The sequence below is a fragment of the Crocodylus porosus genome, unplaced genomic scaffold (assembly GCF_001723895.1).
Source record: "Crocodylus porosus isolate Cpor-Errol unplaced genomic scaffold, CroPor_comp1, whole genome shotgun sequence".
Classification (NCBI taxonomy): domain Eukaryota; kingdom Metazoa; phylum Chordata; order Crocodylia; family Crocodylidae; genus Crocodylus; species Crocodylus porosus.
Genome location: NW_017728944.1, coordinates 5,370,956 through 5,384,087, shown reverse-complemented (window position 1 = coordinate 5,384,087; position 13,132 = coordinate 5,370,956). Strand labels below are relative to the sequence as shown.

Genomic DNA, 13,132 nt, shown 5'->3' with positions numbered 1-13,132 from the left:
CCGCGCCTGCGCAAGCAATGGCCGCCCGCCGGCCGGCCGTGGCGGCACTTCCGATCGCGCCGCCGTGACGTCAGGCAGCAGAGGCGCGCGCCGCTCGCGACACTGCAAGCTGAGCGCCCGGCAGGTCTGTGGCTGCAGCTTGGCTCCTCCCTGCGCGCGGTGGGGTGATGACGCAGCTTCCGTAAGGGCGGGACCTGGCGCCGGAAGCGGAAGCGGGGATGTTGTGGTGTGCGGGGGCGGGGCCAGGCCAGGCCCAGGCCCAGGCCGGCGCTCCCTCTCACGGAAGGTTGTGTCGCGGGGCCGGGCCGGGTCCCTGGGGCGGGGCGGAGCTGGACCGTGGGCTCGCGTCGGGGAGGGCACAGCGGGGGCCGGCGCAGCCCGATTCGGGAGAGGGCCGGGCCTGCGGCCGCTCACACTACCTCTCACCCCCCCCACAGGCATGGAAGGCTCCAAGCTGACGGCGTGCACCATGCAGGTGAGCTTCGTGTGCCAGCGCTGCAGCCAGCCCCTCAAGCTGGACACCTCCTTCAAGATCTTGGACAGGGTCACAATCCAGGAGCTGACAGGTGAGGGGCCTGGAGGTTCGGGAAGGGCTCATGGCTGGGCAGTGAGGGACAGGGGCAGCAGCCAGGCTAGCGTTTGTGTAGCCAGAGCTCTTGTATGGGGGGCAGGTTGGAATCCCTTTGGGGGGCAGGATCCTCTTGCGGTGTATGGGCTTCACTGCCTGCGATGTGACAGGCAAGGACTCGCAGGCTTCTGTGGCCAGAAGGTGATGGAAGAGAAGTCTCTAGGCCTGAAGCCTGGCTGTCTTGTGAGAGTTGGCCAGTGAAGGTCTTGTCAGAAACTCCATGAAATAGCCAGGACCTGCTGCTACTGAGCACACCCTGCGAGCGCAGCGGGTTGTTTCAAAGACTCTGTGGCAGCTGGACCCTTGGGAGTGGATTTAAGGAAGCAAGATAGAGTAACTAGTGGAGACGCCTGGGATGCTGAAAGGAGATGGTTGCAGAAAATGCCTGTAATAATCTCATTAATTGGGCCCACTTCAGTACGGTTAACGTAGAAAACAGTCTCAGAATCACCTGATTTGTAACCTGTGAGATTTTTTTTCCCTGTTCTTTAGTAACTGTTATTTCTTCTTCAGCTCCATTACTTACTACAGTGCCTGCAAAACCAGGAGACACTCATGAGGAAGATGCTACCTTGGCAGAGGTAAGGGATCTGTCTGGGTTGAGCCAAATGTAGTTTATGTCTTTCTCATAAGTTCAGTCCTGAAGCAACAGCTTAACTGTTTTTGAAGGCTGCAGATTAACCTGAGTTGTAAACAAGTTCTTCCTGTCGGGATCATTATCCCTCTTTAGGGAGATGAATGAAGTGGAAACTGACTCAACTGTTTTGTAGTAAGGGCCAGTTGATTGGCTAATAATATGTTACTTCAATTTCTAGGAAGCCTTCACAGAAAACCGCCAGGATGGGGTATCTAGGAGATTCATTCCTCCAGCAAGGTATCACCCAGGTTTTATTCTTCTTGGCCGGTGTGTTTGCAATACATTTGTCAGGGTTTTGTGCTCCTTCGGAAATCCATCTCTAAGAACAGCTGTGATGGAAGGCATTGTAGCTGCTGTTACAATCATGTTTATTCTCAAATGATTATGGATAGAGCCTGAAAAGCCTGGATGGGAGGGGATCCCTGTACCTGTTACAAGCTGACTGATAGTAGAAATTGCACATTAAATTTGGTGCTGTGTGAACCACACTTGAGCTTATGCAGAAAGATCCTTGAATTTCTAATGTACTAATACAGGGGTTTTCAACTTCTAATAAGTGTACCCCCAGCGGTTGGATGCAGAGCGGGCGGGGAGGGAGTGGGAGTACACTGCTGCCCTTGTCCCTCGCCCTGCTTCTGGGAAGTGGTAGCACAGGGTGGTGGATGGGTGGCGGTGGTCCATCCCCACCCACCCACATGTATCCCTTAGGGTTTTCCCAAGTACCCCTGGGGATATGCATACCCCTGGTTGACAACCCCATGTACTAGTAGATCAAATGGGGACCTCACAGGCTTTTAGAGCTACTTAGTTTAGGGCCTTGTTATGTTCATTCTCCTTTTATGCAGTAGCACTAAATCCAGCTATCCCATTCACTGTTCTTGGGATGGTAATTATCACCTAAGGCAGGGGTGGCCAACCCATGGCTTGTGTACTCAAGTGGCATGAGCAGACACTGTGTTTTGCATGTGGCAGATCAGTGAACAGGTGGGGGGAAGAATGGCAGATCATGGGAGAGCAGCATTTGAGGAGGGGATGATGATGGATCTTAACTTGTGGCACGCCTCCAAAAAAGGCTTGTCACTAGGCCTGTGCGAAATGGCTAGTATTTTTTTCAGATTTGGCTGATTCAGGGGACAGGGATCTGTAATTCAAATCACTGTCCCGAATCAATTTAGCCAAATCTCCAAATCAGATGGGCCCAATCCCCCGGCTGCCGTGGCTGCCCCACCTGGCCCCAGCATCCCGGCTATTTAAAAAAAAAAACCCTGTACTCACCGAGTGCTGCCAGGTGGGGGGGCAATCCCTGCTGCCCCCTGCTGCATGGAGGGCTCTGCCATGAGCCCCCAGAAGCCCTGACGGCCGCTGCAGCCACCAGCGAGTGTGGGGCTCTTTTTTTTTTTTTTAAAAGAGCTGGGGCTGGGCAGGACAGCTATTGACAGCACTGGGAGAGAGGGTGGGGAATAGGGGCTCTTGGCAGAGCCCCCCATGCAACATGGGGCAGTTTGGATTGCCCCCATGCCTGGCAGCAGCCAGTGAATGCAGGGTTTTGGGTTTTTTTTTTTAAAGAACCAGGGGCTGGGGCTGGACGGGGCAGCCATTGACATAGCTAGAAGAGTGGTCGGGGTGGGGGGCTGGGGGATCAGACAGGGGATAGGGCCTGGCATGTGTCCCCCCATGGTCCCCGCCCAGCCCCTCACTCTATACTTACCGGCATGGAATCCAGGTCCAGTTCCCTGCAACAGCAAGTGGGGACTGCCCAAATCTCTGAAGCTCTCTGAATCTTTTCTGAATCGATTCGGAGAGCTTCAAATCAATTCAGACCTTTTTATTGGTGTTCCGATTTGATTTGGATTTGGACATTTGGCCACTGAATTGGGCCAGATTTCCTCCGAATCGAATCAACACCTGAAGCTTTGCACAGCCCTACTTGCCGCCTGCCCCCCTCCCCCCCCATCTAAGGCAGGGTTGTCTAACTGGTAACGTGTGACCTCTCAGAAGTTGAATAGCCCTGATCTAAAGCTCGGGACAAAACTACTGCTTGAAGGTTCCCATAAAGGCCATGCAGACTCTCCCACTGAACTCCATATAAGATTAATACATTGTCCCAAAGGTTATTGATCAGTTAATTCCCTTTTAATTCTTGAACAATGTGTGAGATTTAAATTAGTAGAGATGTTTCCCTTAGGAACCTGTGGGACTTGACATCAGGAAATCATTATTTTTTTCCTTCAGATATTTACAATGATTCTTTTTCCTTTAAGAATGATGTCTACAGAAAGTGCCAATAGTTTCACTCTGATTGGAGAAGCTTCTGATGGTGGAACCATGGAGAACCTCAGCAGGAGACTGAAGGCAAGCCTTCATGTGCTATGTGTATTCTGAACACACTGCAAATTGTGCTGAGTGCTTTAAACGTTGGCAGTATAAAGCTTTCTTCACCTTCTAGTCTTCAAATCCTAGTGGGAAAAAATTAAAGTTAAACCAGTTGATTGAATGTTGGTACTCAGAAAGGGCATGTGGGAGTTGTCTTGAGGGGCACAAGTCCCTTGTCTGAGAAGCAGAACCTGAAGTTGCCTTTAGATTTGCTCTACTAAGATGAGCTTTTTCTCTAGGTTACTGGTGACCTTTTTGACATTATGTCAGGACAGACAGATGTGGATCACCCTCTGTGTGAGGAATGCACAGATACCCTTCTAGACCAGTTAGACACACAGCTTAACATCACAGAGAATGAGTGCCAGAACTACAAGTGAGTGACTTGATGTTGGTCGTAATTTTGAAGAGCAGTGAAAGAATATTGATTTACTCACTTGTCTGCTAGTAATTCTTAAATGATAAAGATGTCCAACAACAAAGTGTTGGTTGTGCTGCTGGTCAGCTGCAGCTAAGCATATCAGAAGCCATAACATGTCATGTTCTGATAACTGCACTATGTATGCTTTAATAACCAGTCAGTGTCTTCTGTAGGCGATGTCTAGAGATCTTGGAACAAATGAATGAAGAAGATAAGGAAAAACTGCAAATGGAGCTGAAGGAACTCGCTCTGGAGGAGGAGCAGTTGATCCAGGAGCTGGAAGATGTGGAAAAGAACCGCAAGATTGTAGCAGAAGACTTTGAGAGGGTCAGGGCAGAAGCAGAGAGGCTGGATCAGGAGGAGGCACAGTAAGTCTTAGCTAAAACTCCATTGCGGTAGTGGTGATGATCATATAGATGACTGGGTGCATCAGCTAGGATTGTGGGTAAATACATAAATAAAGTCTCCTTAATAAATTATCAATATTGTCTGGGTACAAGTGACTTCATCTGCTACAAACTCGGATAGCCTGGTACTTCTAATTAGACCAAAAATTGCACAAGCTGTGAAGTTAGGGTTCTCCTCTCATTTCCAGGGAATGGTTCACAATGGAGTTAGTGCTCTTGCCATCTACTCTTGGTAGCTTTCTTCTTTTTGCTTTTTGAAGATATCAGAAGGAATACTGTGAATTCAAGAGGCAGCAACTGGAGTTGGATGATGAACTGAAAAGTGTTGATAACCAGATGCGTTATGCCCAGATGCAGTTGGATAAACTGAAGAAAACTAATGTGTTCAATGCAACATTTCATATCTGGTAATGTTTAGACACTGGAGTAAATGGCATCAGCTTCCAGAAATCTGCATTTCAGCATCCGTTTGGACAGTAGTTTATATAGCAATATAGGTGTGAGCACAGGTTGCATTATACCATATCGTTGCAAGCAGCTGATCAGATTTTTCTCACTGCTGAAAGGGTAACCAGGAAGAGCCTGTACAGGTTTCCCTCGCTTTATGCAGTTTCTGTATGTGTAAATTTGTTCTTATGCTGTGAGCCTTTTTATACCAAAAATTCGTTGTATGCGAGGTAAATTCACTCTTAAGCAGTTGGTGTGGTGGAAGCCCATAATCAGCTGCTTTGTGTGGTGCGTTGTGGGAGCAGCAAGCATCAAAATATCATTTATGGATCTGTGCTCCTCGCTTGTCTGCAACACCATGTTTCTGTAATTGCCGTCCCCATTATGATAGTTCCCTGTGCTTGTGTGTACTGTCTGCTGTTGGTGAATACCAAAATTGTCTTGTAAAAGTAGTAGACATGGGTCTGGGGGTTAGTACAGTTGAGGCCTTGGAAGGTATCTCTATTTGTTACATTGTAAGGTGGGTTCCCTTTATGCAAATTTGAGTTGTGCACTGTTTTCCAGGAACACATGTACAGCATAAAGCGAGGGAAACCTGTACTTTATCCAGCCTGCATACAGAACTACAAATAGGAGGGCACATAGGGCTGGGTCAAATAAGCTGTCAAACTGGATACCACACTGGCTCCAAAGCTATATTCCTAAGCAAATGGCTATGCTGGAGGGCAACTCTGAGCTTGTCCCTTATTCAGCATGGCTAGCATAGAACCTGTTTGCAGTTCTTTCTGTAATGTTTGGGATGTATTCTGAGCTCTTGAGTTGCAGTCTCCAGTTGTTAATGTACACTAACTAGCAATTAGGATGAGACCCTTTTGTGCTGTGTACCATGAATGAACCTTGCTTCAGTGATCTTATTTATGACTTCTGCCACAGGCACAGTGGACAGTTTGGCACAATTAATAACTTCAGACTTGGCCGCCTCCCCAGCGTTCCTGTAGAATGGAATGAGATCAATGCAGCTTGGGGGCAAACGGTGTTACTACTGCATGCTCTTGCCAACAAGATGGGCCTGAAGTTTCAAAGGTAAGAGCTGTCCCTGATACAACTTGGCGATTTGTAAAGCTGCTGTGGTTAAGAACACTTACATTCATTTTCTTTTTGAACTGTTACTTTCAGATACCGTCTTGTTCCATATGGGAACCATTCCTATTTAGAGTCCCTCACAGACAAATCAAAGGTAAAAAGCCTTAGTTCATGCAATGGTAATATGGTTTAAATACAGACTTCCCCAGTTCACACCAGTTGGATGGGGCAGAATACTTGCTGCAAGTTTAATAAAGTTGCTGCAGTAAATGCCTTATTCTTCAACTCTCTAGGCAGGTTGGGGGAAAGCAGAGGAGGTCTTTCCCATAAAAATATAAATTCCTGTAGCCAGATGAATTGAGCTAGTAGGCTCCAGTCCTGTCCAGTTGATTAATGGTAGATTACTGAAATGAGTAGCATGAGTGCTGGAATGTTCAAGGAGAGTCCACTGATTTCTTGAAAACAGAGGATTCCCAGTGACATCTCACTGCAAATTACAGAACATCTAAAATGGATTTTCTGATGTTTGGATTCATCTTCTATGTTTTTCAGGAGTTGCCCTTGTATTGCTCTGGAGGTTTAAGATTCTTTTGGGACAATAAATTTGATCATGCAATGGTGGCTTTCTTGGACTGCGTGCAGCAATTTAAAGAAGAGGTGGAAAAAGGCGAAACTCATTTTTGTTTGCCCTACAGGTTAGTGCTGCTCTTTATTCCACTTTCCTAATTCATGCGCTACTGCCAGAACATGTCCATCCTGATCCGCAGAACCCTTTACTTTTTTGATTCCTGGCTTCCTGGTAGCCAGTTGCAATAAATACTGCTTAAGATGTGGAGGATAAAACCCCTACGCCTGTCTTCTCTTCTGATCTAATTGGAAGGACCTGAGTGTGGTTGTTTTTTTAAACAGCAGTGCTTACATGTCTTCAAATAAGGAATGATAGAAAATGTTTAGCAGTTATGTGCAATTCATAGCTGTTTACAGTGACTGAAAAAATGTATTTTAGTCAAGTTTGACCTCCAAAGTAATCATTGGAAAGTAATCGTTTCAGGGGCAGTGGAAGGCACACTCAGTTTACAAGTAGAATTGATTAGTGGTTTCAGAGATGATACTGTTACTTGCAATGTAAATGTGCTAATGTTTTGTTTCTGCAATACAGAATGGATGTGGAAAAAGGCAAGATAGAAGATACAGGGGGCAGCGGTGGCTCTTACTCTATTAAAACCCAGTTTAATTCAGAGGAGCAATGGACAAAAGCACTCAAGTTCATGTTAACTAACCTGAAATGGGGTCTTGCCTGGGTTTCATCTCAATTCTATAACAAATGACTGCATGAAGAACTTACCATGATGGCTATGGAGTATCTGCATTTTGTTTTGAAGAATATCAGATTAAGTTGTCACTTAATATTAACCAGTACAAGATGTTTACAATACCAAAAATCCACAAGACACTTTATTTAAAATTTCATACCACAAGTAATATGTAGAAAAGCAATATGTAAAGTTATGCTGTTAAGTGGAACAGAATAAAATTAAGCTGTTCATGAAGTAGGTATTTAGCTTTTATGTATATTGTGGTTTTATGTATGTCAAAACTTATTTTACTGTACAAGTGAATATTTAATACCATTGCAACTTTTAAACAAATTGTATCTTAGGAAAATGAAGTACTAAGAATACAGTGGGTAAAAACTTATAGGCACTTTGCCTGGTCACCTTAAAGCTTGAACATATTTATTTTTTCTTTAAATCAGATACAGATGCGCACTTAACTTGGTGCCATTCAAATTTACTAGGGTTTGATACTATTTAAAATGTTGCTATAATATTTAAGTGTTTCTAACCAGTATTTCTTGCAGTCTGTTACTGCACAAAGGTGCACTGAACACTGTAATAAAACACTTTGTATTCTAGACAAGGAGTGTTCACTGAATGAAAGCACTAACTGCAGCATAACATTCCTCTGCACTGAGATGGATATATCAAAGTCTCCAAACCAAATGAAGTTTGCATCTGCCTCTCAAGGCAAGCAGTGCTGTTTGACTTGAACTTCTCCTTTAACAGTGTCTGCTACCTGAATTTTCTGTGGGGACAGATAACTGGATTAGTGGGGTATCTAGTACAGAAGATCCTAGGACAATAGTGCCCAACCTTTTGGGGCTCTAGGCCTTATGCATGGTGTGGGATGGGTCTTGATCAGTCTCTGGGTATGCTTTGGCTCATCCCCCTGGTCCTATGCACACCAAATTGGGCTGAGTCCACCTTTAGCCTTGTTGCCTCTGCCCTGGTCCTTGCATGATGGTGGGATCCGGTGCACAAAGTGATATCATCTGGCCTGTGGGGCATGAGAATTCAGTAGGGGAGCACTAGCTCTATTCATTGCCACTGCTTCTGCCTCCTACCCTTCCCAAATAATTTCCAGAGCCCTGTGGGCCAGATCACACTGCTCTGCAGACCAGAGGTTGAGAACCCCCTGCTGCAGGACATTGAGAGCTGTTACTCCAACAGCTACTATACAGGAAGAAAATACAAACTCATTTGCAGAGGTTTTATTAGAGGATTTATCATAAGCATTTTGTATATACCATGCTCGAGTCTTTTCTATGAGTGGCCTTGGCAATCCAAGCAGAGTTGTTGCTAACTTCTTTAATAGATACCTAAACCTGCAAATTTACAAAATCTAGCTGCTGTTTTTTCTTTAAAAATAAGAAAACCCTTTTTGTCCCAAATGACACTGCTATGCTCTCTCCATGAGAGATAGGGGACAGTCTGCAGAGGCTCTTACACAGCCACTATAGCTCATCAGAAAAGAGTTACCAAGTTCCTTGTTTGGTATGATAAAGGCTGGATCCTTTCCAGTAACATGCTGGCTTTGAGAAAACTGTTGCAAAAAAAATAAATCCATGTTTTCAGTTAAGTAGTGTGGTACTCCTGAAAACATTCCATCTGTCTTGCGTTGGTTTCAGTGGGTGTAGTGCCAAGACTGTGCTTTAGTATCGCATATAAAAATTCAAACATGCTTTGCGAGGTAATGCCAGTGATGCAGTTTAAATGCTCCACAACCTTTAAAAAAAATAAACCCCTACTTCAAATACTTTTTCATTTTGAAGCTTAAACTGTGAATACTTTTAAAGGAAAAGAATTAAAGGAAAAGAAACAAATGGTAATTGTGATGCCACCATGATACAGCTTGGTAACCCTTTGCAGTGGACCAAACGAAGAACCTTTCAGTAGGAGAAAAGAGAACTGAGTTTTCACACTTAGTTCATTCTACTGGAGATTATTAAAATAGGCCTTTGTTAGACTTAAACACAGGTACCTGTCATCTTAGAATCAAGGTATCCTGTAGCTAGTTTGGCAGACATCTGGTGTGCTAGAGAGGTTACTTCCATATGCAGATGCTGCTATCAACAAGCATAGATTTGTTACAGGTGTAAGAAAGTTGTAATCTTTATTTTGGAAAGAAATTAGGGCCGGGGGAAGGGCAGTTATTTTTGCAAACTGGAGATAATTGGAGATTCTGCCTTCCTGATAATTTCTACCCAGTCTTATCCCTGACTTTTTTTCCTGTTAATCCTAAACTGAAATGTTCTCCCCTCAAAATAATTTCTCTTCACACTGTGTAAATAGTAATTTTTTCATTCTTGTAAGGCTTCTAACTGCAGTGACTCTACCTGATTCCAGTGTTCAGGGTTTAGTATAAAAGCACTTGTTCCAATAATTCCAGCTGCCAAGAGCATAAAATCTTCTTTTACAGATAAAAACTTTGCTCTACAAAAAACAAAACAAAAAACCAAACCAATGATGTGTGGTTTAAAATGAGGCTGGTTCTGTATTTCAACTAGTCATGTTTAACATTTGATTTTGTGTATGTGGGACTCACTAACGCAAGTAACATTTTAACAGCATCTAGGTACAACCCTCCCCTTTAAGGTCACCTCATGCTGGTATTAATAGTTTCAACTAAAAGTTCAGTTTAGGCACCAGTTTTCTTAAAGAAAAGATAGACAAGAAGAGTGAGTTAAGGAACATTCTCCCAGTCTCCTTTCATAGCAATGTTACTAAAGCATGTGGAAATGTTGAGTGAAGCTAGTTCTATCCAGAACCAACTACTATTAATACACCGCACTTTGTGCTAATTAGTATTGATGTTACAGTAATTTATCTTCAAAACTCTCCTTTTGCAAATACTAATTAATCTATATCTGGGAGATTAGATACATACTCATTCTTCTAGAAACATCAATAGGGAGAAAGGTACTCTGATATATCCAGCATGACAAACATAGAGTGTCAAGGCAGGACTGGAATACTATTTTCTATGAAAAGGAAGTCTTGTACAGAGACTGTTCTCAGCATTTCAAAGAATTTACTTAAATCAAGAAACTTCAGTCTCATGTTCTTAGTGCATAAAAATGACCTGCTAACTGGTATTGCAAGTAACCAACTCATCATTTTGGCTTACAAAGCACTTTTCTCAGTTACTGTGCTGTCAAACTGCAGCAAATGTAAGTTAGAGATGCAAGTTTGTGTCCTTCAGCCCTTTTTTCTCTGAATACACAAAAGACTGGTATTAGTTCAAACTTGTCCTTAGACATGTAGACTTACATCTGGAGTTCATTTGGCGTTGAATTTTCAATAGAAGTCTTTAGCAATGTATTGTAGATAACATCACGCATGAGGTAAGTTAAATCCAGTAGATGCACACACATTTCATGCAATTGTTTTAAAGACAGTAAACAGCCATTATGTCCTAAGGTAAAGATTTTAGAGGGTCAGCTGTATCTATTTTGTGGCCCACACCAAATAGGAAAAATACTAGAAGCATTAGAATTGGTGCCTAAGCTTTTCAGCAGTGACTGCCATATCCTGTGAGAGCCTTAACTTGATGCTTCATAAGAGAATGTGATTTTACTCAGGTCCTCTAAGGCATTAGTCAAACACCATAAAACACAAGTCACTTTGGAAAACGTATGACCTCATATAGCGGGGGGAGCGGGGAGTAAATTTATTACTTTTTTATTAGTGTTTTGCCAAATGAGTCCAGGAGCCAACTACATCCTGTGGAGCAGAAACGCTGGATTCCTTGATCTCTACAACAGAGTAAAGCTTATTTTATCATGTGTGGCAGATGACTCTCAAGCAGATTTTATTTTGAAAGGTAGAACAAGACCTAAGATTTACCCTAGTAAATGATACTAAATAGAATGCATCAAGTCTTTAGGTTTTTTTCCCCATTAGTAATGATGACTTGCCCACAGGGACAATCCTTTTTTTCCCACTGACACTTCATATATGACTATCTCTGCAAAACATTAATCTGACACTCCTTCAAATTCACTGTTTCCATATTTTCTGCTTTTTGGCCTTTTCGTTTCTACATATTTGTTTCCTGCTGTTCATGCCCTTACCCAAGACTTCCAGGAGCAACTCAACATAGGCCAAAGGAGTTGGCACATTGATCTGGAAGTGCAGACCCTTCAAAACGGCAAGTTCTGACTCCAGCAATTCCTGTTTAGTGAATGAATAGTCTAAAGACTGCAGAAATTTCAGAACCGTGTTATTGTTAACTATCTGGAAGAAAAAAAAACAAGTTTATTTTGTGTTATTTTTAATACCTAACACCCCCTTTCCAGCAGTGAGATGCGTTTTCTCAAAACTCATGCTTTTAGTTATTAACATGACTTGCTGATATTTTCTGCTTCAGTTATGCCTGTCATTAGCTTTTATGTCTAATATGTCCTCTAAGCTAGAAGAGGAAACCAAGTTGGGTAGGTTTTGCCATAATATTATTGCTCCCCTGCCAGGCAGTACCAGATATTGAGATTCATAGAGGTCGGTGTCCTATTGGATGTGAAATCAGTGATTCTGCTTCTAGGTATCTTCTTGTACCTCTTATTTTATTTGCATTATATACACCTGTTGTGGAATAAAAATGTGGCTCTATGAAAGCTCGCTTCTCAAAAAGCATCCAAAGAACTAACGCTAGCTAAATTAAAGCAGAGAAACTTGTTACAGCATCTCTAAAAAGAAAAGGCCACGAAGCTAACAATGATTCAATATCACTCCAAAGAGTGAACGGGGCTTGTACACTAAGAAAAAGAACTTGGGTAAACTCTGAGTCACAGCAGTACCTTAAGTCTCCCACCACAATACTGGAGTTTGTGCTCTTATTAGCAACTAGATAACACAAGTCATGGGACTTTGAGCAGTAACTCTGTGGGTTGTTGCTTCTTTTCCCTAGTTTGTTGCAAAGGTGCCAGGGGTATTTTCTGAGTAAAAATTCCTTTCCTTAAAATGGATGGAGATCTAGATCTACACCCAAGCTGTTGTTAATTCATGTCACTGCTGTCTTTGAAAACAGTAATAAGTTCTGTGACCTGGGGATAAGAGAGACTGAAATCTAAATGACAAATGCTATCCTATACTGCTGAAAGCTGCAATAAGGAAGTGTTTGGTCTGCTTACGCTGTAGTGGAAGGAAAGTTTGCTTGCAAGCTGGATGCAAGACGCAAGCCGCAGCATAAACGTGTCATGCATCTGTGCTTTCAAAGAATTCCAGCTGTGGCTGTTTTCTTGTTCACTGCTTTCCCCTGGCTCTTTAGTGGAATTATACATCTCTTGTACCTGCTTAATCATAAACCTGCAAGAAAAGTCCAGCTCTCAGGAAGCAACTGCCTCTTGCTAATGGAAAGAAAAACAGTTTGTGGGCATTAAGAACACTACAGCTAGAAATCATATGTACACAGACAGTTAAAAGGCAGAGAGAAGAGTATTCTACAGCCTGCAACTGAGCATTGCAAAATGAAGAGTACATCCTATTTACTGGAACCCAAGACAGATTTCCACTTCAGTATGGGGGAGGGCTCCAGGCTGGGGCTGTTGCTGTCTGACAGGGAGTGGGGAATAGATCGGGTGGTAGGGGGAAAGACACCCACCAGTGGTCTCCCCCTACTGCTGCCCCTACACACCCTCCCCTGCCACAGGAGCCACCCTGGTCCAGCCTAGATGAGGGCAGGGGAGTGCCTGCGGTTCCAGCTGCAGCCAACCCAAACTGGGGCCACAGCCACTGTATAGGGGAAGCGGGGAGCGAGCGGAAGGTAGGGGCAGGGGCTTTCCCTAACCACAGTAGGGG

At 43.7% G+C, this 13,132-nt stretch overlaps 2 protein-coding genes across 8 annotated transcripts in view; one reads left to right on the top strand and one right to left on the bottom strand.

Moving 5' to 3' along the window:
* Nucleotides 1–102: 102 nt before the first annotated feature.
* BECN1 (beclin 1) lies at nt 103–7,911 on the top strand. Of its 4 annotated transcripts, none has more exons than XM_019550468.1 (12): nt 103–124; nt 438–566; nt 1,142–1,209; nt 1,444–1,502; nt 3,527–3,617; nt 3,878–4,014; nt 4,233–4,427; nt 4,727–4,873; nt 5,847–5,996; nt 6,090–6,150; nt 6,549–6,691; nt 7,156–7,911. In XM_019550468.1, exons 2-12 carry the CDS (start codon nt 440–442, stop codon nt 7,322–7,324), a joined length of 1,347 nt encoding a protein of 448 aa, XP_019406013.1. In that variant the 5' UTR covers nt 103–124; nt 438–439; the 3' UTR covers nt 7,325–7,911. The 4 variants fall into 4 exon arrangements, with proteins under 4 accessions (XP_019406013.1, XP_019406010.1, XP_019406011.1 ...); XM_019550465.1 differs by lacking the exon at nt 103–124 and adding an exon at nt 187–282; XM_019550466.1 differs by lacking the exon at nt 103–124 and adding an exon at nt 232–249 and having other exon boundaries at nt 412–566.
* The window catches only part of CNTD1 (cyclin N-terminal domain containing 1), a 6,529-nt gene continuing 819 nt past the window's right edge, over nt 7,423–13,132 (bottom strand). For 2 of the 4 annotated variants that reach the window (XM_019550469.1, XM_019550471.1), the window contains 5 exons: nt 12,466–12,640; nt 11,410–11,572; nt 10,607–10,751; nt 9,673–9,769; nt 8,790–9,061 (listed from right to left, as the gene is read on the bottom strand). In XM_019550469.1, the coding sequence (XP_019406014.1) occupies nt 8,912–9,061; nt 9,673–9,769; nt 10,607–10,751; nt 11,410–11,572; nt 12,466–12,640 (730 nt within the window). In that variant the 3' untranslated portion in view covers nt 8,790–8,911. Of the gene's footprint in view, nt 9,062–9,672; nt 9,770–10,606; nt 10,752–11,409; nt 11,573–12,465; nt 12,641–13,132 lie in introns of all 4 variants that reach the window. The other 2 variants (XM_019550470.1, XM_019550472.1) reach the window with 2 other exon arrangements.